The following is a 25,887-nucleotide window of genomic DNA, read 5'->3' as shown; positions in this document are numbered from 1 at the left end:
GTTCCCATATATAAACAAAGCGAATAACTTAATAGATTTGTATATCTTTTGTAAACATTATTAAGATACAGGAGCAGAGCATGTCATACAGCTCTTAAAACTTGCCCTGCCATTCACGAAGGTCATGGCTGCTCATCAAACTCAACTCCATTTTCCTGCCCTATCTCCATATCCCTTAACTTCCTCAGTGCCCAATGTCTATCGATCTCAGTCTTGAATATACTCAATGATTGAGCAGCCGCAGCTCTCTGGGGTGGAGAATTGTAAAGATCCACAACCCTTTGGATGAAGAAATTTCACCTCATCTTGGTCCTAAATGGCTGACCCCTTATCCTGAGACAATAACTCTCAGTTCTAGATTCTCTGCACAGTGGAACCATATTATTGCAGCTATATAACAAAAGGCAATTACCTTGTGCAGACGTCAGACTGGTCCGACGGCACAGGCTGGTCGGACGGTTCCGACGGCGCTGGTTCAAGTTATCTTCAACCTTCTATGTACACTGATCCCAAGCCTAGTTTCTGGTTTGCAATGTCACAACACCAGAATACATCCTTCCCAGCAAAATATTTTAGTGAAAAGTATTGTTTCTTGCGCGCTATACAGACAAAACATACCATTCATAGAGAAGGAAACAAGAGAGTGCAGAACGTAGTGTTACAGTCATAGTTAGGATGTAGAGAAAGATCAACTTAATGCAAGGCAAGTCCATTCAAAATTCTGACAGCAACAGGGAAGAAGCTGTTCTTGAGTCAGTTGATACGTGACCTCAGACTTTTGTATCTTTTTCCCAACGGAAGAAGGTGGAAGAAAGAATGTCCAGGGTGCATGGGGTCCTTAATTATGCTGGCTGCTTTGCCGAGGCAGCGGGAACTGTAGATAGAGTCAATGGATGGGAGGCTGGTTTGCGTGATGGACTGGGCAACATTCACGACCTTTTGTAGTTCCTTGCAGTCTTGGGCAGAACAGGAGCCATACCAAGCTGTGGTACAACCAGAAAGAATGTTTTCTATGGTGATGCAGGTGTGGACATGGCCCACTTCCCTCGTCAGACTTGCATTGGAATTCTGCACTGACCAATGAGGATGAGGACAATCAGCAGGGTTCACTGGCAGCTTTCTGAAAGGACACTGGCCTGAGCTAATTTAGACCTCCTTATAGAAACTGGAACACTATGAGTGGACCGGACTACTGTAAACATTTCACAACAGCATTCCTTCATGCTTTTTAACTCTTTATAATATAAACATTCAGCTTTGGGGAAAAAATAAAGCTTTTCCAAAGAAAAAAATATATATAGACAGGATGCATATTTGGTCATTGTACGTGAAATAAATGCAGCAAGTTAGCGCTGGTGGAAGGCTTATTACTATCCAATCTCTTGGTGTTAGCTATCAAACATGCAAAAGATCAAGAATATAAACAAGTAGGTGATGCATCCTTTAAGTAACATGTCTTACTTAATCTAAATCATATTCATCACAATTCTCAAATATTATTTCTGCATTAACTTGTGTTTATTTCTGTACTCAACTCTTCATTGGTTAGCACTGTTGCCTCAAGGCACCAAGGGCTCAGGTTCAATTCCAGCCTTGGGTGACTGTGTGTGTGTGTGGAATCTGCACATTCTCCCCGTGTCTACGTGGTGCTCCAGTTTCTTCCCACAGTCCAAAGATGAGCTGGTTAGGTGGATTGGCCATGGTAAATTGTCCCTTAGTATCCAAAGATGGATAGGTTAGGTGCATCAACCATGGTAAATGCGTGGGGTTATGAGGATAGGGCAAGGGGGGTGGGCCTGGGTAAGATGCTCTTTCAGAGAGTTAGTGCAGACTTGATGGGCCAAGTGGCCTCTTTCTGCACTTTAGGGATTCAATGTTGTCATTAATTTCAAAGAACTCATTAGAAGTAAATCCCAAAACAATGAAATAGGCTTAAAATAAAAACTACTTACTTTTTGCTTCTTCTCTCCATACTGAAATATCCTTCAGCTGTACAATCCCATCATCAAAAGAGTCTGTATTGAGAAGATAAAAAAGGTCATTTCTAGACATTAAATACTGACACAAAAATAAATTTGTGTACCAGCACGATTTGGGCATCTTACATTTGGGTGCCAACAGATCAATTTCTCACATGCAAGTAACAAACCTTCTTCCCTGGTTTGTTTCTGCTCCCTCCTTTTTGCATAACATACGCACTTTAATTAAATGTAACCAGCAGAACCTGTAAATTGGTAGCATGATCTGGATGAAGACACTGGGGGTGCTGCCTGCAAGTGTGTATCTGATGTAAAGAGAAAATAGAAGTTGTTGAGCCAATGGAAGGAATGGGTCAGCTGGCGGCAGATGGCATTTAGCATAGGTAGGTATAGTCTTATGTTCATGGTTAGGGCCAATCATGTGAATGCCATACTGGGTTCTGAATTGATACCTTTTGAGCAGGAAAGAGACCTGGACTGCGCAAGAATCAAAATGTTCACGCATCGTGCTCAAAGCAACGAAGTATTGAATCTGAAGTGCAGTTGATTTGATTTGATTTATTATTGTCACAGCAGGCAGCCAATCGGCCCCTTGTGTCCTGTGCTGGCTCTTGAAAAGAGCTGTCCAATTTAACCTCATACCCCAGCCTTTTCTCCACTGGTGCTGAAAATGAGTCACCTTCAGGTGCCTTAGAAAATCTTAGAAAACCCTACAGCACAGAAAGAGGCCATTCGGCCCATCGAGTCTGCACCGACCACAATCCCACCCCCATATCCCTACATATTTACCCACTAATCCCTCTAACCTATGCATCCCAGGACACTAAGGACAATTTTAGCATGGCCAATCAACCTAACCCGCAAATCTTTGGACTGTGGGAGGAAACCGGAGCACCCGGAGGAAACCCACGCAGACACGAGGAGAATGTGCAAACTCCACACAGACAGTGACCCGAGCCAGGAATCGAACCCAGGTCCCTGGAGCTGTGAAGCAACAGTGCTAACCACTGTGCTACCGTGCCGCCCTTGAAAGTTTCTATGGAATCTGCTTCTACCACCCTTTCATCCTGCCCTCCAAATCACAACATGTGAAGAAATTTCTGTCTGGTTAGTTTGCCAATTATTTTCAATCTGTGGCCACTGACCCACTCACCAGAGTTTCTCCCTAATTACGGTGCTACATGAAGTTCTCAGAAATTTGCATATCTCTATTAGGTCTCCCCTTCTCTGCTGTAAGAAGAAGAATCCCTGTTTCCCCACTCTCTCAGTATAGTGTGTGCGTATGTGTATATATGCACACACACGCACATATATATGTGTTTGTGTGTGTGTCTAATAAATATGTATGTGCATATATATCCATTGGGATGTATAGTTATGTTGATCCAATGTAAAACCAACAGCGTTCTACTGTCCTTGCTCAAGACCTCGAATAGACATTGGCCGGAATGTTACAGCCATTCACGCTGGCAGGATTTTCCCATCCCACTGCAATGAACGGAGATTTGTCTGGGCGCCAAATCCTCTCATCTCGTTGCAGCGGGAGGGTAGCATGAACAGCCAGTAAGATCGCACCCATCATGTAGAATACCCAGTTGGTCCCCTCAAACTGTGGGAGGTTCCAGGAGTAGCTTTGGAGTCAGGCCACAGACTCAGTACATCAATGGGATCACTGGCTATTTCTAATCCTGATGTGGAGATGCCGGCGTTGGACTGGGGTAAACACAGTAAGAGTTTTAACAACACCAGGTTAAAACCTGGTGTTTTTAACCTGGTGTTGTTAAAACTCTTACTGGCCTTCTAATCCATCAGCAAGTTAGCCAAGCAGAACAGATTGGATATTACACTATACAGCAGAAAGCACTGGAAAATTTCAGCGGATCTGGAGCATTTGTGGAGAGAGAAACTGAGTTAATGTTTCGAGTTCAACATAAGAAGGGTAATACTGGATAGTGGGAGGTCACTCAACTCATCTCATCAGTACTGGTTCTTGATAAACCAATCCAAATTATTCTGGAGTGAAATTTAAGCCAAATGCACATCATTACTCTGATCTTTATTCACAGTCTCAGAACGGTGGACCTTCTTACATCACTTGACCTTCACTTCTGATCTTCAACCTTTTCAGACACAAGTACACTGCCACCCGTCACTCCTTCCTGACTTGACAACTTATTTAAAAAACCCTCAGGGCCTGTGATATTCTGTATCCTGGTTCCTTCCCTGTGTGTGTTGGTTTCTCAGTAAATACCACTCTGAAAATTGGACAGACCCCTTGGGAAATAGCTGTGTCTCATTTACACTAGAAATCAATAGATTATTGCAAAGATGCTAATACTGTAGGGAGAGCAAGTCTCTTACTGAAACGTGCACATTAGACACAAATTGTACATAATATTGAAATGATGATTACCACCAGGGACTGTAAAGCAACAATTTAAGAGATTGTGCTGTTGACCTCAAACCACAAGCACGACACAGCATAATTCAGAAACACATCAAGTTATTTTAGCTCATAAGCGCAGATCATTTAATTATAAAGTGAATGCAGTTCTCACAAATGTTTTTGCCCTACTCTCTTGTCCTTTAGTCTTCTCCGTTTCGTCAACCACGGGATTTCACAGTTGTGGTCGTCCTTCCAGCATCCTGTCCAAAAGACCGCTCAACAAAGGAGAACTTCACTAGCCAGTGGCAGCGACCTAATCCACTCTGCGGGCATCACAGCCTTTCGCGTCTTACCCGGATGTTCGGACAGGTGTATTTTCCACTCTGAGGCAGTTAACAGCAATTGGGAGCTCAGACTTTGGCTGTCTTTCCTCTTCATGTCTCAAGGGCACCGAAGCCAATTGTAGCAATCTTTCTCTTGCTCTGGCTGATACTAGCAAACAGCACAGACTAGGAGTCTACCCTGGGGAATATTCCTGATCTGCATGCCTTCATCTTCATCGCCTTACTCAACAGCCACTTATCAACATGAGCAATTGGGCCTCAAAACAAAGCAGCCTTGATATTCCTCTACAGGCACTGACAGCATATGCAATATAAGCACTGCTCTCACTGATGTCTTACTTATTTGACTTCTGTCAAGCATAAAAATATCATCCAACATACCAGCGCAGTATGGTATTTTGTTGTCAAGATGATGTGCTTTATGCCAAACAGTGATTTTTAATCCATCGGCTGGAAACCTGAATTGAAGTTTTGAGTCTTTCAAAAAACAGTGACTTAACCTCTCAGCCCCAGGCAGCCAACCCCAATTTTGCATTACTGCATGTTCCATATTCCAGTTCATTGGCGTGGCGTCAGTCTGACTGCAGAGCCATCAAAGGCAATGACTTCAGGGGAGTGTGAAGGACTCATATTTCCTGTATTAGCAAGGCCTCTAAAGTAATCACCTCGGGTATTCATCTGTTGGAAATGGGCCATTAAGACTAAATACTTGGACAATGGGATCCTGGCTAAGTTAGCTTCCAGACATAAGCCAAACAGGTCACATTTGGAATAAAAAGGATGTTTGTAAAAAATTCCCCAGCAGTTGGACAAGGAATTGGTCGTGAATGTAGCCCAATCCAATCACGCAAACCAGCCTCCCATCCATTGACTCTGTCTATACTTCCTGCTGCCTCGGCAAAGCAGCCAGCATAATTAAGAACCCCACGCACCCCGGACATTCTCTCTTCCACCTTTTTCCCGTCGGGAAAAAGTTACAAAGGTTTGAGGTCACGTACCAACCGATTCAAGAACAGCTTCTTCCCTACTGCCATCAGACTTTTGAATGGACTTACCTTGCATTAAGTTGATCTTTCTCTACACCCTAGCTATGACTGTAACACTACATTCTGCACCCTCTCCTTTCCTGCTCTATGAATGGTATGCTTTGTCTGTATAGCACGCAAGAAACAATACTTTTCACTTTATACTAATACATGTGACAATAATAAATCAAATCAAAGGAAGGTCATATGACAAGCCAATCCTTTGTGTGTGTTTAAGCACATATACCTCAGCGGAACAGAGGACAAGCCATCCCATCTCCTTTTTTCCTCCAACTTACCTGGTAAGCTCAGAGCCCTGTTTGCCTACTGTCATCATCCAGGGGTGTCCTGCGGCAGGGAGATTTCTGAAAAGAATCCATCCCAGTGCTACCAGCCTCTCCTGAAGAGCAAGCAACTCAATTGTCTACGTCTTTAAATCAGATGCATCGAGGCCATCAAATTCACCATGAAGCCAGCCAAGCCACTAAACTACAGACAGTGTATTCTTATCTTTTTTTTTTAAATGGACTAGAATTTGGTCAATCTATCTTTCCCCACTCTGTAACGTAGGTGTGTGCATGTGCAAAGTTGGTGCATTTTTTTAAAATCCTACTTGGATCAATTTAAATATAACAAATAAACCCCATTTTTCAAAAAAAAACCTGTCATAGAATCATTGAATCCCTACATTGCAGAAGGAGGCCATTTCGCCCATCAAGCCTACATGGACAACAATCCCACCCAGGCCCTATTCCCAAAAATCTTCTTATTATCCCTGCTCATACCCCCAACACTAAGGGGCAATTTATGGGCAAATCAACCTAACCTGTGCATCTTTGGAATGTAGGAGGAAACCGGAGCACCCAGAGGAAACCCACGCAGACACGAGGAGAATGTGCAAACTCCACACAGACAGTCACCCAACACCGAAATGGAACCCGTTTTTTAAGTTTATTCATTAGTGTCACAAGTAGGGTTACATTAACACTGCAACGAAGTTACTGTGAAAATCCCCTAGTTGCCACACTCTGGCATCTGTTCGGATACACTAAAGGAGAATTTAGCATGGCCTAATCCTAATCCGAATGCACCTCTAACCAGCATGTCTTTCAGATTGTGGGAGGAAACTGGAACACCCAGAGGAAACCCACACAGACACGGGGAGAACATGCAGACTCCGCACAGACACTGACCCAAGCTGGGAAGTGAACCTGGGTCCCTGGCGCTGTGAGGCAGCAGTGCCAACCACTGTGCCAGCGTGACTTATTAGCTCTTTTATGATTATAGCAAGTAAGCAGTTAAGTACTCAGTGAATTGACAAGCACGCACCTTTCAAATAAAAACCTGTTGCAGTCAAATAAGGAGGGGGGCAAGGAAGGGAGCCATTTGACCTCTATTCACTTTAACAATGCATTTTGCATTGTGTTGGAAGTACGTTAAAGTCTTATTTATGCCGCAGTAAAATTTCAGCACAACAGAGGTGCTAATCATCAATTAAAATTATCCTCCTGTTTAAAAAGCAGTGCATGTATAGATGCAAATCTTTTTTAAAAAAGTAAAAGTTTATTCGTCACAAGTCGGCTTACATTAACACTGCAATGAAGTTACTGTGAAAATCTGAACCAATTACTTAAAATACAAGAAATTCATGGCATAAATCAAATGCAAGAGATAGAAATACCAAGAGGGGATTGTTTGATTTTTCAATTCCGCTTCTGTGCTGCTTTAGATTCAATAGCAACTTTCAAAACTGAAATCAGATATATTCTTGAAAAGTTAAACATTTGTTGAGCTATGGGAAAAGAGGAAAATGGCACTAATTGGATCGAGCTTTTAAAGAGCCAGTACTGGCAAAATGGACTGAATGGCCTCCCCTGATTTTGTATCACTATGAATCTAGCTACAACCCCCTCTGCATTTTCTCTCCACTCTGCAGTGTTTGTAATATCTAAACTGGAGCTACTCATTTAAAGCAATGGAGCTCACTGACTGCCACATTGTGGTTCAGACACAAGCCAAACAGTTACTGCTAAAGTGTCGGATGGTCAGATAATTGTTTTCATTTCCCAAAGGGATGCAGGAGCAAATGAATCCTGGAAGTATACGTACACAAATCATTGAAGGTGGTAGAGCCCTGGCGAAGGGTCATCCAGACTCGAAACATTGGCTCTATTCTCTCTCCACAGACGATGTAAGACCTGCTGAGTTTCTCCAGCATTTTCTGTTTTTGTTTCAGATTCCAGCATCCGCAGTATTTTGCCTTTGTTTTATAAATAGGGTGATGGGAGTACAAATAGCAAGAAAGTGATGGTGAATAACACACTGGTTTGGCCTCAGCTGGAGAATTGCGACTAGTTCTTGCCCCACACTTTAGGAAGGATGTGAAGGCATTTAACGAGAGCGCAGAAAAAATTTACAAGAATGATCCCAGGGATGAGGGACTTCAATAACTTGGATAGCTTGGAGGAGTTGGAGCTGTTCTCCTTGGAGAGGAGGTTTTATAGAGATATTCAAAATCATGAGGGGTCTGGGCAGAATAGATAGAGAGAAACTTTGCCGATTGGGGGAAGCATCAAGAACCAGTCAATTGGCAAAAGAAGCAATAATATCATGAAAAAAATTCACAGCGAGTGGTTGGGATCTGGAATGCACTGCCGAAGAGTTTTTATTTATTGGCGTCACAAGTAGGCTTACGTTAACACTGCAATAAAGTTACTGTGAAAATCCCCTAGTTGCCACACTCCGGTGCCTGTTTGGGTACACTGAGGGAGAATTTAGCATGGCCAATGCACCTAACCAGCACGTCTTTCGGACTGTGGGAGGAAACCGGAGCACCCCCGGTGGAAACCCACACAGACATGGGGAGAACATGCAAACTCCACACAGACAGTGACCCAAGCTGGGAAGAGTGCGGTGGAGGCAGATGAAACAAGGCCTTTGATAGAGAATTGGATGATTATCTGAAGAAAAAGATTTTCAGTTGAGGGTGGGGGGAAAAAGTGAAGCAAGGGAGTAGGATCAGCTAAGTTTGTTATAATCCTGTTAGGCACCGTTAACTTTTAAAGAAGAAATCCCAGCAATTAATGGACAGAACTACACCACAAGATTTCACGCTTTTAAACAAAAAAAGCTTTATTGTATATCAAAAAGAATTAAACAAAGCAAGTACTATTAACTTAGCACTATCGTTTACAACTACTTATAGCATAAATTCAGTTTAAATGAGTTCCTTTATTAAACGCTGATGGGCTTTTTCCTGGGACCCAACCCAAAGTTATGCCACAGCTTTCCAGGATTCATTTTAATTCTTCGCAGTATTCCAACTATCCTCCGAGATATGAGATTCTAGGAGCATATGAGGAAGGATGAAATCTAGAAGGACTGGGGTGTCCATTCAATCCCTCAGTGCAGAAAGAAGCCAGTCAGCCCATCAAGTTGGCACCGATTCTCTAAAAGAACATCCTACACAGCCCCACCTCCCTACCCTATCCCCGTAACCCCGCACATTTACCATGGCCAATCCACCTAACTTGCACATTTTTGGACTGTGGGAGGAAACCGGAGCACCCGGAGGAAATCCGTGCAGACACGGGGAGAACAAGTTATTCTGCCACATGCTGGTTGCCTTTAAATTCATGAAATATAAAGCTGGAGGGAAAACTAATTCTACATATGGCTTTCAAGTAATCAAGGAAAAGTCAATGAAATTGGAAAACATTTTTACTCCATGGAAGATGCACTTCTCTGCTGCGAATCAGACCTCCATCCTCTCTAACAGAACCCTATAACCAGGAATTTACGGCCTCGCTCATCCCGAAACCGTAAGATCCCGCCCATGGTCAACGACCTTTCCATGGTCTGGCCCTCGCCCGCTTCGATTCCCGTGGTGGGCGGGACGGTAAAATTCCGGCCTATAAATCTTATGGACACAGAGTGGGGTACTGCACACATTCTGGAGTTAATTATGTGATAACAGGTAGTCATCTTCCAGTTTATAGCCTTCAAGTAAAAACAAAGAGAAGCCACTCAAACAACAAAAGACAGCTTCACGGGCAAATTTTAAAGTTTATAATGTTCCTGTGATTTCTTTTTAGATCTTGAAACGTTTCGGGCCATGTGGACTCAGTGGGCAAAAAGAAAAAAAGTTGACAAAATATCTTTCAAATATGTTTGCGTTTTTTGCCTTCTTTCTTTTATTGTTTGTTCTTCTGACTGGTCATTCAGGATTGGTTGATCTCACAAGTCCTTAGTAGTTTCTCACAGGTAGTTTTCTAGTACTGTCCTCGCTTTTGATTTGTACGTTCCCCCTCTGCCAACAGACAGTGAAGCAAGTGTTTTTTTTTTGTTTGGTTCCTGGAAAATATACAAAATAGTACTTTCTTTACCCACTGCAGGTAAATAAATAACTCCGTCACACAGCTAAATCTGTTTTATGAATAATCGCTGTTCTAATCACAAACAAAATGTGGATTCTAGAACACAAACACCAGGGCAAGGCTTGCATAGTTAATGGTAGGGCCCTCTGTTGTTGAACAGAGAGATCAGGGGTGCAGGTACATAGTTCCTTGAAAGTGATGTCACAGGTCGATAGAGTGGTGAAGGCGGCGTTTGGCACACTTGCCTTCATCAGTCAGAGCATTGAGTACAGGAGTTGGGAGTTTATGTAACAACTGTACAAAACATTGGTAAAGCCATATTTGGAACAGTGTGTATGATTCTGGGCACCCTGATATAGGAAGGATGTCATTAAACTGGAAAGGGGACAAAAACGATTTACAAGGATGTTACCGGGATTGGAAGGTTTGAATTATGAGAGGGTGGATAGGCTGGGACATTTTTCCCTGGAGCGTAGGAGGATGAGAAGTGATCTTACACAGGTTTATAAGACAATGAGGGACATAGATAAGGTGAATAGCCACAGCCTTTTCCCCAGGGTAGGGCATAGGTGTAAGGTGAGAGGGGAAAGATTTAAAAGGGACCCGAGGGGCAACCTTTTCATACTGAGGGTGGTGTGTAAATGGAAAGGACTGCCAGAGGAGGTGGTAGAGGCGGGTACAGTTACAACATTTAAAAGGCATCTGGACAGGTACATGGATGGGAAAGGTTTAGAGGGATATAGACCAAACAAAGGCAAATAGGACTAGTTCAACTCAGAAAACCTGATCAACATGGACGAGTCGGGCCAAAGGGCCTGTTTCTGTGCTGTACATCTCTATGACTCTATAAATAAAATCCAAAGAATCCACTATGAAATTGGTCAGATATTTAACAGGCTGTAGATTATCACTGATTATAGCAATTGTTCTTTGGAGAATCTCAGAGAAAATTGAAAGTTTCCTGCTTCACCTAGAGGCGATTGATTAGGTTGCCATGGTAATTAAATACGTGACTGCTTTAAATAAACAACCTGCATGAACAATCGACCGCCTGGGTAATTTCACACAAGTTACCTCAGGAAAAGTACAAAATATCAAGGTTTGTTTTGCTTGCAATACGAAAACAGAAGAAAGATCACCAAACTTTGCCATTGTGGAAGCACGCTAAGGTTTGTATCATTGCTGATTTCTAGAACGAAACTTGAAGAGCCAAAAGGGATTTGCTGTGATGAGTAGACATCAACAACAAGAGGGTCAGTAAATTCCTATTCCATAATTCAGGCTCTATCCAGATGCTCCAAATTGAGATATCTTACAGGGTTGGGTTTCTCCAAAAGAAAATAGTTCCCAGTAAAAACACACCATAGGCAAACCCGATTCTGAATAAATCCATCACGCAGTACATGCTAATTGTTGAAGGTTATTTTCTGTTTATACAGTTACTGCAAAACTTCAGCTTGTAGAAAACTGAACGTGGCAATTTATTTTTAAAAAGAAAAAAAAACTTAATTTCCATGAGCAGCCAATGCTTAAACGTAACCTTCAGGTGAATCAGGGTTACCAAAGGGATGTTAATTGGACCAGGGCATTATTCATTCCTCAGTTTGAAGCCTTGCATCTGTCCCAATATTTGCATCTCAACCATAAATGCTTATGTCTGAATCTATCACAGACACTGTCACCATAATCCGCGTCCAACGCTGGCATCTCTATATCATGACCGTAATCCGCACCATGTCTCACTCACACATAGCCGCTGTGCTCACTGACCTACACTGGCTCCCTGCAGTCTACCAAATTCTGAACCTCAGTCAAATGTCTCCCGGCACACAGCAACTGCTCCCAGCCCTACAACTCTCCATTAACTTTGCATTGCTCCAACACTGGCCTTTTGTTCATCTCCCACTCAATTGGCCCCATGACTGGCAACTTTGCCTTCAGCTATCTCAAATTCCTGGAGTCCCCTCCTTAAACATCTCCACCTCTCTCTTGGACTTTCTAATGCTCCTCAAAATCTACCTCTCAACCACGTTATCAGGTCACCTGTCCCAAAATCTCTTTCTGTTGAATTACACCCGTGAAGCTTCTTGAGGTGATTTCCTATATTAAACGGGTGCTATATAAATGCAAGTTGTTTTTATAATAGTGGATTAATGAAAAGTTGTACCTACTTCTCCCAACAGCAGTGGTGCTGCAGGAAAGGACAGGAAAACAATGTTGTAACAAGTTTACATAAGGCAGGTGCTATGTGCGCAGTGGGGGCGGGGGGAATAAAATTGGATGGATGGAATTCACCCCAAGAATAAACCTAACCCTAACCTGCCCAAATCCAGATGCAATTTCATGCTTGCAGGCAGGAAACCTGCTCTTTCACCTAGCAACTTAATGACCGTTTCCTGTCCAGCCTCAATTTTTAGGCTGGTGGGTGCAGATATGGTGGGAAACAGAAGGAAACGTCCCCTCCCCCCCCCCCCCCTCTTGACCCCAGGGACTTAGCTTCCCAGTGGTTCTAGGGCTTAGTTCGAGGCAGAGTGTTGTAGTACCACTTCTGCCCACTGCAGCGCTGTACCTGGCCAGGTGAGAGAATCTGATTGGTTAGCAGCTCTGAAGGGCAGGAATTCCTTCCAAGGGCAAACGAAAGTCCTGTCCACTGTCAACTGTAAAAGTGAGCGTAAAATGGCAGCGGTTTCCAATAGTCAGCGGTAATGCGTTACGCACTAACCCTCAGGATGGCAAGCACCAATCGCTCACCATCCTTAAAATTCTACCCATAGTGTTCATTGACAGAGAGTGCAGGCCAGTGTTATTTGATTGATATATTGGCAGAAAACTTTTCATTGTGGATATGGTAGCATTGCAATGGGGAGTGCAATGATCTTTCATGAGTCAACCTCCCATGGTACATTATAGTTCAGAGAAACTAGTCACCCTATTTAAAGGTCTCTAGTGTTTTGGTATTGCCATGTCTTAGTGTTTCCCTTCCTTACTACTTCTCCCCCTTTCATTTTACTTTGCTATGTTCCTTTCAGCTGGGATAAGGCGAGTGATTAGGCAGGATAAAGAGCCACCAACAGCTGCAAGTTGCATTGGTGTAGCTTCTGCAGGAAATGAGACACCTTCGGCACCTCACTTCTCATTCTCTCCCCAAATCTTTAGGCTTTCCACCCCTTCCCCTCCCAGCCCCCTTTTTACTCACAAAAGCCTTTCTTACAGTCCAATATTCCTGTTACTAGCCCCACCTCCTCCGCTTTGAACCATCCACAATCCTTGCACCCACCACCTTGCTTCACCTTTGCCCACATCACCCTTCTTCTCTAACGATCCTGCCTCATGCTCACCACCTCCACACTTTAAATGCGAATCAGGCCAGTGGCACTTCTCAACTATTTCCCTTCCTCCCTCCTACTATATTCCTACCCGTTACTCTGAAAAATGTTCTGTTGGCTTTCAAAACTCAACCAGATTTCTCTCTTAAAATGAAAATTAAATTTGAGAAACAAAATGCATGCCTGCGTTTCTCTCAACTTTGATCACGCTTTCTGTCATTCACTGTTGTTGGAAATTTGAATTGTTCACCAAGTGTAAACGCAGTACGGACAATTATTTGCCTTCAACATTCAACCAACATTTCATAACAATAAATAAAGAAAGCAACCTCCTCTTTCAGACCTTGGACCCTCTTTTCCTTTGTCAGGACAAAGTTTATGAAACACGACGCAATTGCCAAAACAGGCGTGGTGTCAATCTCTTTGACTAAACAATTAAACTAAATCAAATTAACTGAGGGACAAATTAAAAGGGGCAGCAACAGGCATGGTGTCAGAACACTATTTCTCTGCCTCGTGCATTTGGCCTCTCTGATTAGTACGAAGTTAACCTCAGGCTTTCAAAATTTGTTTTTTTTTTTCTAAATCTCTCCCCCATTATTTGAAACTACCAACTTGAAGAAAAATATTGCATCAGTACAGGCAGCTAACTGAATATTGATGCATTCGGTGATCCAAATTCAACTCATAACCTCAGAGAAAAAATGGAGTATAAACTCAGGCCTGAGAGGGGTTTAAGGGCTTGTGGTTTAAAAACTTTAATATGGACACTAAAAGGCATTTCAATGAATAAATTTAAAGCATGTTATTGCACAATATATAATGTCTTAGTTTTATTTTGCATGAGTCCTTATCTCATTGTGCCACCTATAGGACTGAGATAAATAGCAGGTGCTTTTAAAATTAGTTTTCTGTGAAAGTGGTGTGCATTTAAAACATAATGGCGATCACAATTGCTGCTTTTTAATACATTTAATAATTGACTACAGTAGGCTTTATATATTTATTGAGGACGAGGAACAGCCAGTAGCTGACAATAAACTAAATGATGTGGAGATGCCGGCGTTGGACTGGGGTGAACACAGTAAGAAGTCTCACAACACCAGGTTAAAGTCCAACAGGTTTATTTGGTAGCAAATACCATAAGCTTTCAGAGCGCTGCTCCTTCGTCAGATGGAGTGGAAATGTGCTCTCAAACAGTGCACAATAAACTAAATATCCAGAGGAAGAAAACAGCAAAAGGCCCAAGATATTACATTTCAAGATTCGATTAGTTTGTTAGAGCAGCGGAGAGTGGTGAATGCCCATGTTTGAAAAGGGAGACAGAAACGTAGCCAAGATAACTGCAGGAAAGTCAGCTTAACTAGTATGGATGATATGGAGATGCCAGCATTGGACTGAGCTGGGCACGGTAGGAAGTCTCACAACACCAGGTTAAAGTCCAACAGGTTTATTTGGTATCACGAGCTTTCGGAGCACTGCTCCTTCATCTGGTCAGTCTGAGGAAGGAGCAGCGGTCCGAAAGCCCGTGATACCAAATAAACCTGTTGGACTTTAACCTGGTGTTGTGAGACTTCGTACTGTAACTAGTATGGAGGGGATAATTTGGAACTTTTGAATTCAGATGAAATTACTTAAATATTTACAGGAAGGAGGAATAATCAAAAACAGCTATAAAAAGGGCTTCAGAAAGGATAATCCTCCTTGATAAACAGGGGGGATGGAGCACACTGAAGCAATGACAGCTATCAAGCCGAGTAGATGTGGTTTGCCAATTTGTAAAGGCATCACAAAGAAGACTGCTGGGGGAAAACAAGGGGTATAAAATAAAGGGAGAGATTAGCAAGCAGGATTCTTTTTAAAAACACTCCAATCGCTTACTGCCTTCCTTATTAGTAAGGACAGTTTCTCATGTGCTTACAAGTAGATGGTTGTGCCCTGTGGAGTTGTGTTGGGACTGTTGCGTTGGGACTGTTGCGTTCACTGCTTACACAAGTAAGTTGGATTTGTATCAGAGGAAGTTTTCAAAATTGCTGTCAACGTTAAAATAGGAGTTATGACGGAAGGTGCTGATAAGGTGGTCACAAAAAGGTGACAAATGGGACTCAATGCCAGTAAATGTGAGGTGGTACATTTTGCTAAAATGATGGGCAGGAGTGAAGGGATTTGGGATTCAGGTTAGTCCAATCTTCTCAAAAACAGCCAAGATTGGAAACGTCTAGCAAAATTGAGGAAATAGAAGACCATCACTCCAATTTACATCTTAAAATCACAGCTCATAGAACATTGCCTAACAGAAGGAAGGCAAAAATCACAACAAAAAAAACTATGTGAAAAAAATGAGTAAATGTTAAAGTGCATCACAAACAATGCAGTTTATGGATGACCATGTTTTTAGCATATGTGCAGTCACTGAACTTGATTTTTTTAAATCAGCAAGTCAAACAACTAGAATAGCTTAATTTAACAAGTCTCCGGTCTGTTGCTCTCCTAATCTACTACAAGCAGTCAACATACTGCAAAACAAACTATCAGTATCTACACAAATAAATCCAGCCCCCTCACCTCAAGTCACAGTGTTATAGACCAGTATTTTGTGCATCTGAATTTCTGCAACTGAGATACGAGGTTCACACTTAAGTAGTGTTAATGCTGGGAGCTGACTCACAGGTACCCATCTTCCAGAAACAAGCATGTATAAATCTAATTATCTTTGCTCTGCACTGAGTGTTTACAAATATTTAATGGTAGGTGTCACGGAGATCAAAGTAAAGCACATTTCTCAAAAGACACATTCGCAGGAACAACCTCTGTTTGAAGTCTCCCCCAACTGTGTTCATTCAACAATGTCTGAAGAAAAAGTACTGCAAAAACCGCAGCCGGAATTCTCCCAAAACAATTCCAAGTGTCGAATTTGCGTGAAAACTGGATTTGATTTATTGTCACATGTATTAATATACAGTGAAAAGTATTGTTTCTTGCGCACTATACAGACAAAACATACCGTTCATAGAGAAAGAAAGGAGAGAGTGCAGAATGTAGTGTTACAGTCATAGCTAGGGTGTAGAGAAAAATCAACTTAATGCAAGGCAAGTCCATTCAAAAGTCTGATGGCAGCAGGGAAGAAGCTGTTCTTGAGTCGGTTGGTACGTGACCTCAGACTTCTGTATCTTTTTCCCGATGGAAGAAGGTGGGAGAGAGAATGTCCGGGGTGCGTGGGGTCCTTAATTATGCTGGCTGCTTTGTTGAGGCAGCGGGAAGTGTAGACTGAGTCAATGGATGGGAGGCTGGTTTGCGTGATGGTTTGGACTACATTCATGACCTTTTGTAGTTCCTTGCGTCTTGGGCAGAGCAGGAGCCGGGGGGGGGGGGGGGGGGGGGGGGGGACCAGGACAGGCTGTTGGAGTAAACCACGCTGGTTTTTTCAACGGAGTTTCAAAATGAATCTCTCATACTCTATGCAATGCAGCAAGCACTAGCATGATTCACTCCACAATTCAGGGGGCGGGGCCTATTCCTGCCCAGGAGACCAGCAACAGAGCACTGAGTGCGCCATGGCGCATACGCTGATCTGTCAGAATCTAAATCAGCGCACATGCAGTGGCTCTGCACTGCCGGCCTCCTGATTGCTGGACAGCTCGATCGCTGGTCGGCCCCATGATCCTCGCAACACCGGCCCTCCACACCCCACGACCCGATTGCTGGCCCCCTGACCATGTCCAGCCCAGCCTCCACAACCCCTCTGACCCTGCAACCCTGACCTGAACCCCCCACCACTCCAATGTCTAGCCCCGATCGCTGGACTCCCTCCGTCCTCCACCGATCCCTGTGCAGAGTGGCAGCGGGACACCCCCACCCCCCACCAACCCCAATGATTGTCCCGCCAAGCCTCGCCCTCAGATGCCCTGCCCCCAGGCCTCTTGGCACTTTGACCCTTGGGCAATGCCAGGGAGCTCAGGCTGGCACTGCCAAGGTGGAACAGGGGGAGGGGGGGGCGTGGAGAGAAGAGATGCCAGCAGACTTTAGTCCTGGGCCCACTAATCACATTTAAAATATGTGGTAATTAGCATTTCTGTGCCTCCCCACCTATTTCCGGTGCGGATGGGACACCACTGGAAATCCGGCACTGGGAGACGCTAGCAGGCCGGGGCGCCCACTATGGATCCCATGCATTGGGCACCGCTGGAATATCCCAGTCCGCTGTGCTAAAAAACTAGCACTGCGGCATGGGAGAATCACTCCCCACACAGGCTCCATTCACGAATCTGGATAGAAGCAAAGAATCAAACTATGCTGACAGGTTACAAAATAAAATCCTTGAAAACTATGTTAGGCCTTTTGTTATCTGGATAGAAATGTTCCAGCATTCCAGAAAGAAAAAACAACCAAAGATCCACATGAACATTTAATTTTGAAGAAACGTTTCTCAGAGAGCCTGAAACCTTTATTTCAACAATTTATAATTAATTAGAACATTAACTAAAAGTAATCAATTTGTAATCTAAACTGTTATTAATTGTTCCAATGAAAAGTGATTGACCTGAAAGGTTAACTCCATTCCTCTGGCCACAGATGCTCCCAACCTGCTGAGGGCTTGCAGCATTTACCGTTTAAAAAAAAATCAAATTTCCAGCATCCAATGTACTCTGCTTTTGAGCAATTAACATACCGTCAACTGCAATAAACAGCACCCACATAACTGCAATGCAATACTAAGAAAAGGCAACGTGCCTTTAAACCCAGCTCTTTCTCTACTTTCTCAGAAGACTAAGGAAATTTGGCATGTCAACTACGACTCTCACCAACTTTTACAGATGCACCATAGAAAGCATTCTTTCTGGTTGTATCACAGCTTGGTAAGGCTCCTGCTCTGCCCAAGACCGCAAGAAACCACAAAAGATCGTGAGTGTAGCCCAATCCATCACGCAAACCAGCCTCCCATCCATTGACTCTGTCTACACTTCCCGCTGCCTCAGCAAAGCAGCCAGCAAAATTAAGGACCCAACGCACCCCGGACATTCTCTCTTCCACCTTCTTCCGTCGGGATAAAGATACAAAAGTCTGAGGTCAGGTACCAACCGACTCAAGAACAGCTTCTTCCCTGCTGCTGTCAGACTTTTGAATGGGCCTACCTTGCATTAAGTTGATCTTTCTCTACTCCTAGCTATGACTGTAACACGACATTCTGCACCCTCTTCTTTCCTTAGCTATGAACGGTATGCTTTGTCTGTATAGCACGCAAGAAACAATACTTTTCAGTGTATGTTAATACATGTGACAATAATAAATCAAATCAAATTTAACCCGCATACAAAAGATCAGCTTTCAGTTAGTTTCTTCCCTTGAAGTGCCTTGGGACATTTTCTACACCTGAGCTCTATAGAAAAAAAAAATTCTGCTTTCTACATTGAAATGAAGAAAAGTCTTAGTTTGCTAGGACCTATTTGGCCCGGACTACCATTCACCAATTCAAGAGGCCTGTCAATTGTTCTGTGTGATGTGGAGATGCCAGCGTTGGACTGGGATGGGCACAGCAAGAAGTCTCACAACACCAGGTTAAAGTCCAACAGGTTTATTTGGTATCACGAGCTTTCGGAGCGCCGCTCCTTCATCAGGTGAGTGGAGAGTTGGGTTCACAAGCATGGCATATATAGACAAAGACTCAACTGATGAAGGCGCAGTGTTCCCAAAGCGTGTGATACCAAATAACCTGTTGTTCAGTGTAGCAGTGAAGTTTTCAGTTGCAATAAAATCAGAGTGGGCCAACCTATTCTAAAGCACTCTAAGTTTACCCACATAGTTCTCATGTAAAATAGGTTATCTTCAACTGTACCAGTCAGCTTAATGTTCTAGAAAAGAAGCTTAAAGGTCCACCGATTATGTTATCCAACTGTCTTACAAAAATTGGTTTCATTGTGATTTTTCCAGCTTAGATTTGGGAAGAATGAGGCCCACAAAGTGGCTCTCATGCTGTTAATAATTCCAGCTTCCTTAGGTCAGCAGCAGACTCATGAAAACACCTATGTGCACAGCAAAGGAAGCTATACAAAATGACAGACCACACTGACCTTTCAATATCCAAACTGACCCAGTACCAAGATAAAATGTGGCATTAAATGTTTTCAGGTTTTTGGCCTTCACTATTCTCTCCAAAACAAAAAGGTAATCCCACGCATTGACCACAGTTAAAAACGCCGCTGATGTTAACTGTGAGAATATCTCAAAACCCAAAGGATAAACTTGAAACAATGGTTCTTAGTGGTGTTCAGAATAAACATGAGGAACCATATAACACAGTGAAGAACCCAGTCCAGTCAGTGTGTAAACAGTTAATATAGAGTCCTTATTAAAGTAAAAGAAAAACACACAATTAAGACTAATAAGCAGAGTGACACTATTAATAACTAAACACAGTTTTATCAGAAATTACCTCTTGTTCCCAACATATACCCACATTTCCTGAACTCACTGAGACACTTCTCCCAAACAAGTCAAATTCAGCTCACAGTTACCACACAATACAGCTTGGATGACCAAGTCTGGGAAAATGTCTTTTTCTGATTCAGCATAGCCATAAAACTGCGTCTTTTGGAGGAGAATATTTGCAATCTGCTGCGGCTCTAAACGTTAGATGGAACAGGCCTCTGTCTGAGTTTTGGATGGAAAACTTCCCCACTTGTCCAATGAGGGTTCTAGCAGTTGCATTCTTCAGTTTCTTTGATATTCCACTGTGAACTGGTCTGACTACATCACTCAAATTTGCCCTTAGACGTTATCACCTGTATAGATCCACTGGTCTCTAGTAAACAGTTTTTCTGAAACAACAACTTGCACCTCAATTTCTCTAGTCACCTGCTAATCTTGTTTCTGGGAAAATCACATCTCAGTATTCCTCGAGATGCCTGCTAATTTTATTACTTATTTGTTATGTTGTGTTCACCACAGGTTCAACTGTTAGCTTCCCAAATTCCTAACAACCAGAGTGTGGAGATTGTCCTCTCTATGCCTTTTTATTAGTACCAAAGTAATCTGATCCAAATATATAAAGGTGATAGAACAAGTCCATCAAATAAGAAAAGGAAAACATTAGATATAGCAAGTCCCTGCAATATCCAGGTTCCTCCCTACATCCAAAAATCATAGAACCTATGTTTTATGGAGGCAAAATTAACCCTGTTGGAATGCAGACAAAAGCAAGACTTCCTGACCTTCAGTCTATCACTCAACTGACTGAGCAACCTGACCTGAGTGTCAAAGTGGAAGAAGAGAACAGATACAAAACAGAGAAAGATAAGAGAAGGGAAAATAAGACAAGCAAAAGTTAAAGAAATCAGAAAGACATTAAATAACAGGCGAAAAGAAACAGCCTCAATTATTAAAACAAAACAAACATTTTAAACAGCAAGTTTAGATGAATGCATTTAAAGGGAAGCAAGACAAGCAAGTAGAGGAGAAAGTGATAAAATGTTATCCCCTGACAGCATTAGTTGAAGAGGGATTGAAGGCAGCCCATCTGTAGCATAAATGCCAGCATAGATTAGTTGGGTTATTTTTATGCTGTAAACTCCACAGAACGGTCAATCGTTTTCTTAATGTTAACAAAGTACACACACAACCAAATGAGAACCCTTATTGTGAATTCTTGGTTAGAAGTGCTTCGAAAGGCTAGTCATGGCACGAATCAATTCCAGTCTCCCGGACTGCTTGGATCCTCTGCAGTTTGCCTACCGCCGCAATAGGTCCACAGCAGATGCCATCTCCCTGGCCCTGCACTCAATCTTGGAACACCTAGATAACAAAGACACCTACGTCAGACTCTATTTATTGACTACAGCTCAGCCTTCAACACCATTATTCCTAGGAAACTCATCTCCAAACTCCGTGGCCTGGGCTTCGGCTCCTTCTTCTGCGACTGGATCCTGAACTTCCTAACCCACAGACCACAATCAGCAAGATAGGCAACAACACCTCCTCCACAATCATCCTCAACACCGGTGCCCCACAAGGCTGTGTTCCCAGCCCCTGACTATACTCCTTATACACCTACGACTGTGGCCAAATTTCCCTCCAATTCAATTTTCAAGTTTGCTGACGACACCACTGCAGTGGGTCGGATCTCAAACAATGACAAGACAGAGTACAGGAACGAGATAGAGAATTTGGTGAACTGGTGCGGCAACAATAATCTCTCCCTCAATGTCAACAAAACAAAGGAGATTGTCATCGACTTCAGGAAGTGTAGAGGAGAACATGCCCCTGCCTACATCAACAGCCATGATGTGGAGATGCCGGCATTGGACTGGGGTAAACACAGCAAGAAGTCTCACAATATGTAGGGATATCGGGATAGGGCCTGGGTGGGATTGTGGTCGGTGCAGACTCGATGGGCTGAAGGGCCTCTTTCTGCACTGTAGGGTATCTATCTATCTAACACCAGGTTAAAGTCCAACAGGTTTATTTGGTAGCACAAGCCACTAGAGACAAAGTAGAAAGGCTCGCAAGCATCAAGCTTTTAGGTGTCCAGATCACCAACAACCTGTCTTGGTCCCCGCACTATAGTTAAGAAAGCCCACCAACACCTCTAATTTCTCAGAAGACTAAGGAAATTTGGCATGTCAGCTATGACTCTCACCAACTTTTACAGATGGATCATAGAAAGCATTCTTTCTGGTTGTATCACAACTTGGTATGGCTCCTGCTCTGCCCAAGACCGTAAGGAACTACAAAAGGTCGTGAATGTAGCCCAATCCATCACGCAAACCAGCCTCCCATCCATTGACTCTGTCTACACTTCCCACTGCCTCTGAAAGGCAGCCAACATAATTAAGGACCTCACACACCCCGGACATTCTCTCTTCCACCTTCTTCTGTCGGGAAAGAGATACAAAAGTCTGAGGTCATTTACCAACCGACTCAAGAACAGCTTCTTCCTTGCTGCCATCAGACTTTTGAATGGGCCTACCTTGCATTAAGTTGATCTTTCTCTACACCCTAGCTATGACTGCAACACTACATTCTGCACTCTCTCCTTTCCTTCTCTATGAATGGTATGCTCTGTGTAGCGCACAGGAAACAATTCTTTTCACTGCATGCTAATACATGTGACAATAATAAATCAAATCAAAGTGACAAGAAATGACAAAGATTCCAGCCTGCAGAGAGCCTGGTTTCTTTGGCAAAAGGCCCTCAACAGAAAGGCCAGGTCAGATTGGAGGTGGTTGTAATCACACAATCATGGTTTAATCTGATCAAAGTGGTTACTCCTCTAGAGTAAATATAAAGATCTCCTTTCCCACAGGTGAAGGTTCCAGAAAATGATATGGTAAAATTTTACTTCTAGCAACTCTATCATAGAGAAACTCCATGCAAAGCAACAGTGAAACGGGAACAATTGCCCACAGACAGGAATGGGCACTCACAAGAGTTCAAAATTCATACACCCTTCTTGAATGCCTCCACTTTCAAGTGCTTCTTGCTGGTGGAGAACACTTCAGGATATTCCTTTTCATTATTAAAAAATGTGGCAGACTCTCCATCTCCAAATTTGTCATGACCAATTTGGTTCTGTGCATACCGTGCTCTGCTCAATTAGAAAGGCAACGAAACAATGAAATTAACGGCCCAACACTTTTAATGTGCACAACAACTTTCTGTCTCGCAGATTGGGACACAGAAGTACAAAAAAAACCTCTTATGTAGCCTCCAGAGTAAGCCTACTGGTTTGATCTAACTTCACAAACCCAAAATAACAAGTTTATGATTGCTCAGGATGGGTCAGTACATTAAGCAGAAATCTTTCATCAAACATATCTATCCAGGAAAAAAAACACTTACTCATTCCACAGAACTGCATATTCAAATCACAGCGTCAGTGATATGATTGTCACAGGGGATCATCAATAGATCTCCCCATGGGCCTTGTTGAATACAAGCTTGCCTATTAAGCGAGTGGAGGTTTGCCCAATAGGGAAGGAGCAGCGGGGGGTTTAAACCAGCTGACTCCACTCAGGCCAGCAGTCGTCAGATCAGTCCTGAGTCTGCACTTTAGCCGTTGAATGGCATTCAGACCTCACTGTAAATAAAAGTTTGATTGGTGACGGAGGGCTGGCCTCGATAAGATTATTACAGTCAGGCAATAAATTAGTGGGGGGGGAAAAAAAATCAAATTAATCACTCGTCAATTCTCACAATTCAAGAGAAATTTAATAAGGAGAATTTGTAACCAGTAAATGCAATATGGGGCTGAATAAAAGAGGAAGAAAGAAAACAAAATGCTTAATATATTATTTGTAGAAAAAAAACTAAAATCCAATAGGAAGAACAGGGACAGGATCTACCACTTATGCCTCGAGTTTCATTTATGATGCAGCTTAGCTCAAGAACAATCCTACATATCCTGACTCATTTTATTAAACTGTCAAAGCCAGTGTTAACAACAGTATGATACAGAGCTGCAAAGATATAGTATCTATTATTGGCAATTTAAAAATAGGTAACTGAACTGAGAAAAGGCACATCTGTAAAGTGTGAAAACCAAAGTGACATGACTTGACTGATTATTTTGTTTTCATGATAGATGCCGTACTATCAGCCACAAAACAGAGAGAAGTAAATCCCTTTCTTTGAGCCAATTATCCAGAAACCTTGGGTGGGATTCGCCAGCCGCACTCGCCCCAAAAAAGGAGAATCCTACTCAAGGTCAACGGACCATTGTGTGGTCTACCCGCTATGATTCCCATGGTGGGCAGGAAGGGAGAATTCACCCGCCACATATTTGTTAAAGTAGCTCCTGCCTGGTCACAAAATCCAGAAGGATAATCCCTTGTATCTTTTGCCGAGCTAAGTAGCTTGCTTGACAAATGATCCAGTACAGACTCTTTCACCTGGACTGAATGGCCTTCTGTTGCTGTAGTATTCAATGATTCTCATGTTCAAACTGGTATCAGTAATAAATTAATCTGAAAGCATTAAATTGAGCTCCTCCTGCACACTTCAATACTTTTGACAAATATAAATATAGCTCTCATGCAGTACATCATCTGACGTTCATTAAGTAGCTAGATTCCTACGCTGAATATTTATAGTGCTTGGAATGAAACATCCAGTACATTGAGAATATATGGAAATAAGCATTTGGGCTGGAAAACCATGTTAAATAAATGTAATAGCAAATTCTGCATTAAACACTGAAACCTTCACAGTGTAATATAAAATCCAGTACACAACTCACTCATGTTTCCTATAATTCAAGAGGGAACTTGTGCAGGGGTGCCATCAATCTTTTTCTGGGCCAGTGTTCAAGTTCAACGTGCAACTAATACACCACCTATTTTGAGATTGGGAATCAGCAGTTCATCAAATTTCTGCTTACTCAATCATGGACAGACTCAAGAATTCCACATTCTGTATTTTGCTTGTATTTGCCACTTAGTAACGCATTGATTCAGTTGCTGCGATTTAATAAAATGCGCCATCACTGATAGAATTGTTTTCCTTTTGATTAGCCTCAGCCTTCAAGAAACTGGAACACGTAGTCCTTGAGAATGTGCTAATGCCCTTATACAGAAAAGTTTTAATACACTTATTTTACACCAGGAGACCGTGTAACATGTTTTACTTCAGAGGTCGGAAGACTATCAGGGGTGCAGAATAGAATACAGGTACTTGTCCACTCTTGGCACCCAGTGTCAGTATCAAACAATCCCTGGACAGGTTAGCCACCAAGGAAAGATCTGTATTCTACCACAAATGACCAATGTTTGCAGGGAAAAAAAAATTCTAGTTTGCCACTCCAAACACTCAAGATATCTACATGACTGGATTCAAATCCAATGCAGACTCGTTGGGCAAACTTTTACGAGTCCAGGTGCGCACGACTCAGAAGCATGCAAGGTAGTGTGTGATGACATTGTGTATGCATCCCGACATCATCCCACACTCACACGATATTTCAGTTGGCAGGCACCAGCACAGCCAGCAACAGTTACTGAGCTAATTGAGGGGATTATCTATCCTATTGCCTGGAATATTATGTTGTTCATACGACTTTTAAGTCATTGCACGGGCAGCTAAGCAATCCATTTTCCACCGTTCTCCATCTCAGGTGGGAACAGTGCCTCAATTTGAAGACCAATTCAGATTTGAGGCACCCTCTCCTCTGGGAAACTTTCTCCCCTCCTCCCCTTCCACTCCCCAGGGCATCCTCAATCATCCCATCCAGGACTTACCTTAGAACTGTCCCAGGATTTAGTTTCAGGCAGAGCGCTGCAGTATCTCTTCTGATTACTGCAATGCAATGGCCGGGATGGAGAGCTGTAGGCCAGTCAGATTGGCCAACAGTTCTCCATGGTGGGACTTCCTTCCAAGGGTGGATGAAAGTCCTGCCCACTGCCAATCAATGTTCAATTGAGCGCAAAATGGCTTTGGGTTTCTTCAGCACTCGCCGTTCTAA

General features: G+C 42.8%; 1 protein-coding gene across 3 annotated transcripts in view; it reads right to left on the bottom strand.

The window, feature by feature from the left end:
- macrod2 (mono-ADP ribosylhydrolase 2) overlaps window positions 1–25,887 on the bottom strand; it is a 937,884-nt gene that overhangs the window by 903,460 nt on the left and 8,537 nt on the right. For 2 of the 3 annotated variants that reach the window (XM_078230387.1, XM_078230388.1), the window contains exon 2: window positions 1,953–2,015. In XM_078230387.1, the coding sequence (XP_078086513.1) occupies window positions 1,953–2,015 (63 nt within the window). Of the gene's footprint in view, window positions 1–1,952; window positions 2,016–23,270; window positions 23,376–25,887 lie in introns of those variants that run through there. The other variant, XM_078230389.1, reaches the window with a different exon arrangement.

The sequence above is a fragment of the Mustelus asterias genome, chromosome 15 (assembly GCF_964213995.1).
Source record: "Mustelus asterias chromosome 15, sMusAst1.hap1.1, whole genome shotgun sequence".
NCBI classification, from domain to species: domain Eukaryota; kingdom Metazoa; phylum Chordata; class Chondrichthyes; order Carcharhiniformes; family Triakidae; genus Mustelus; species Mustelus asterias.
The sequence above is the reverse complement of the archived record's forward strand: the minus strand, read 5'-3'. Positions and strand labels throughout refer to the sequence as shown.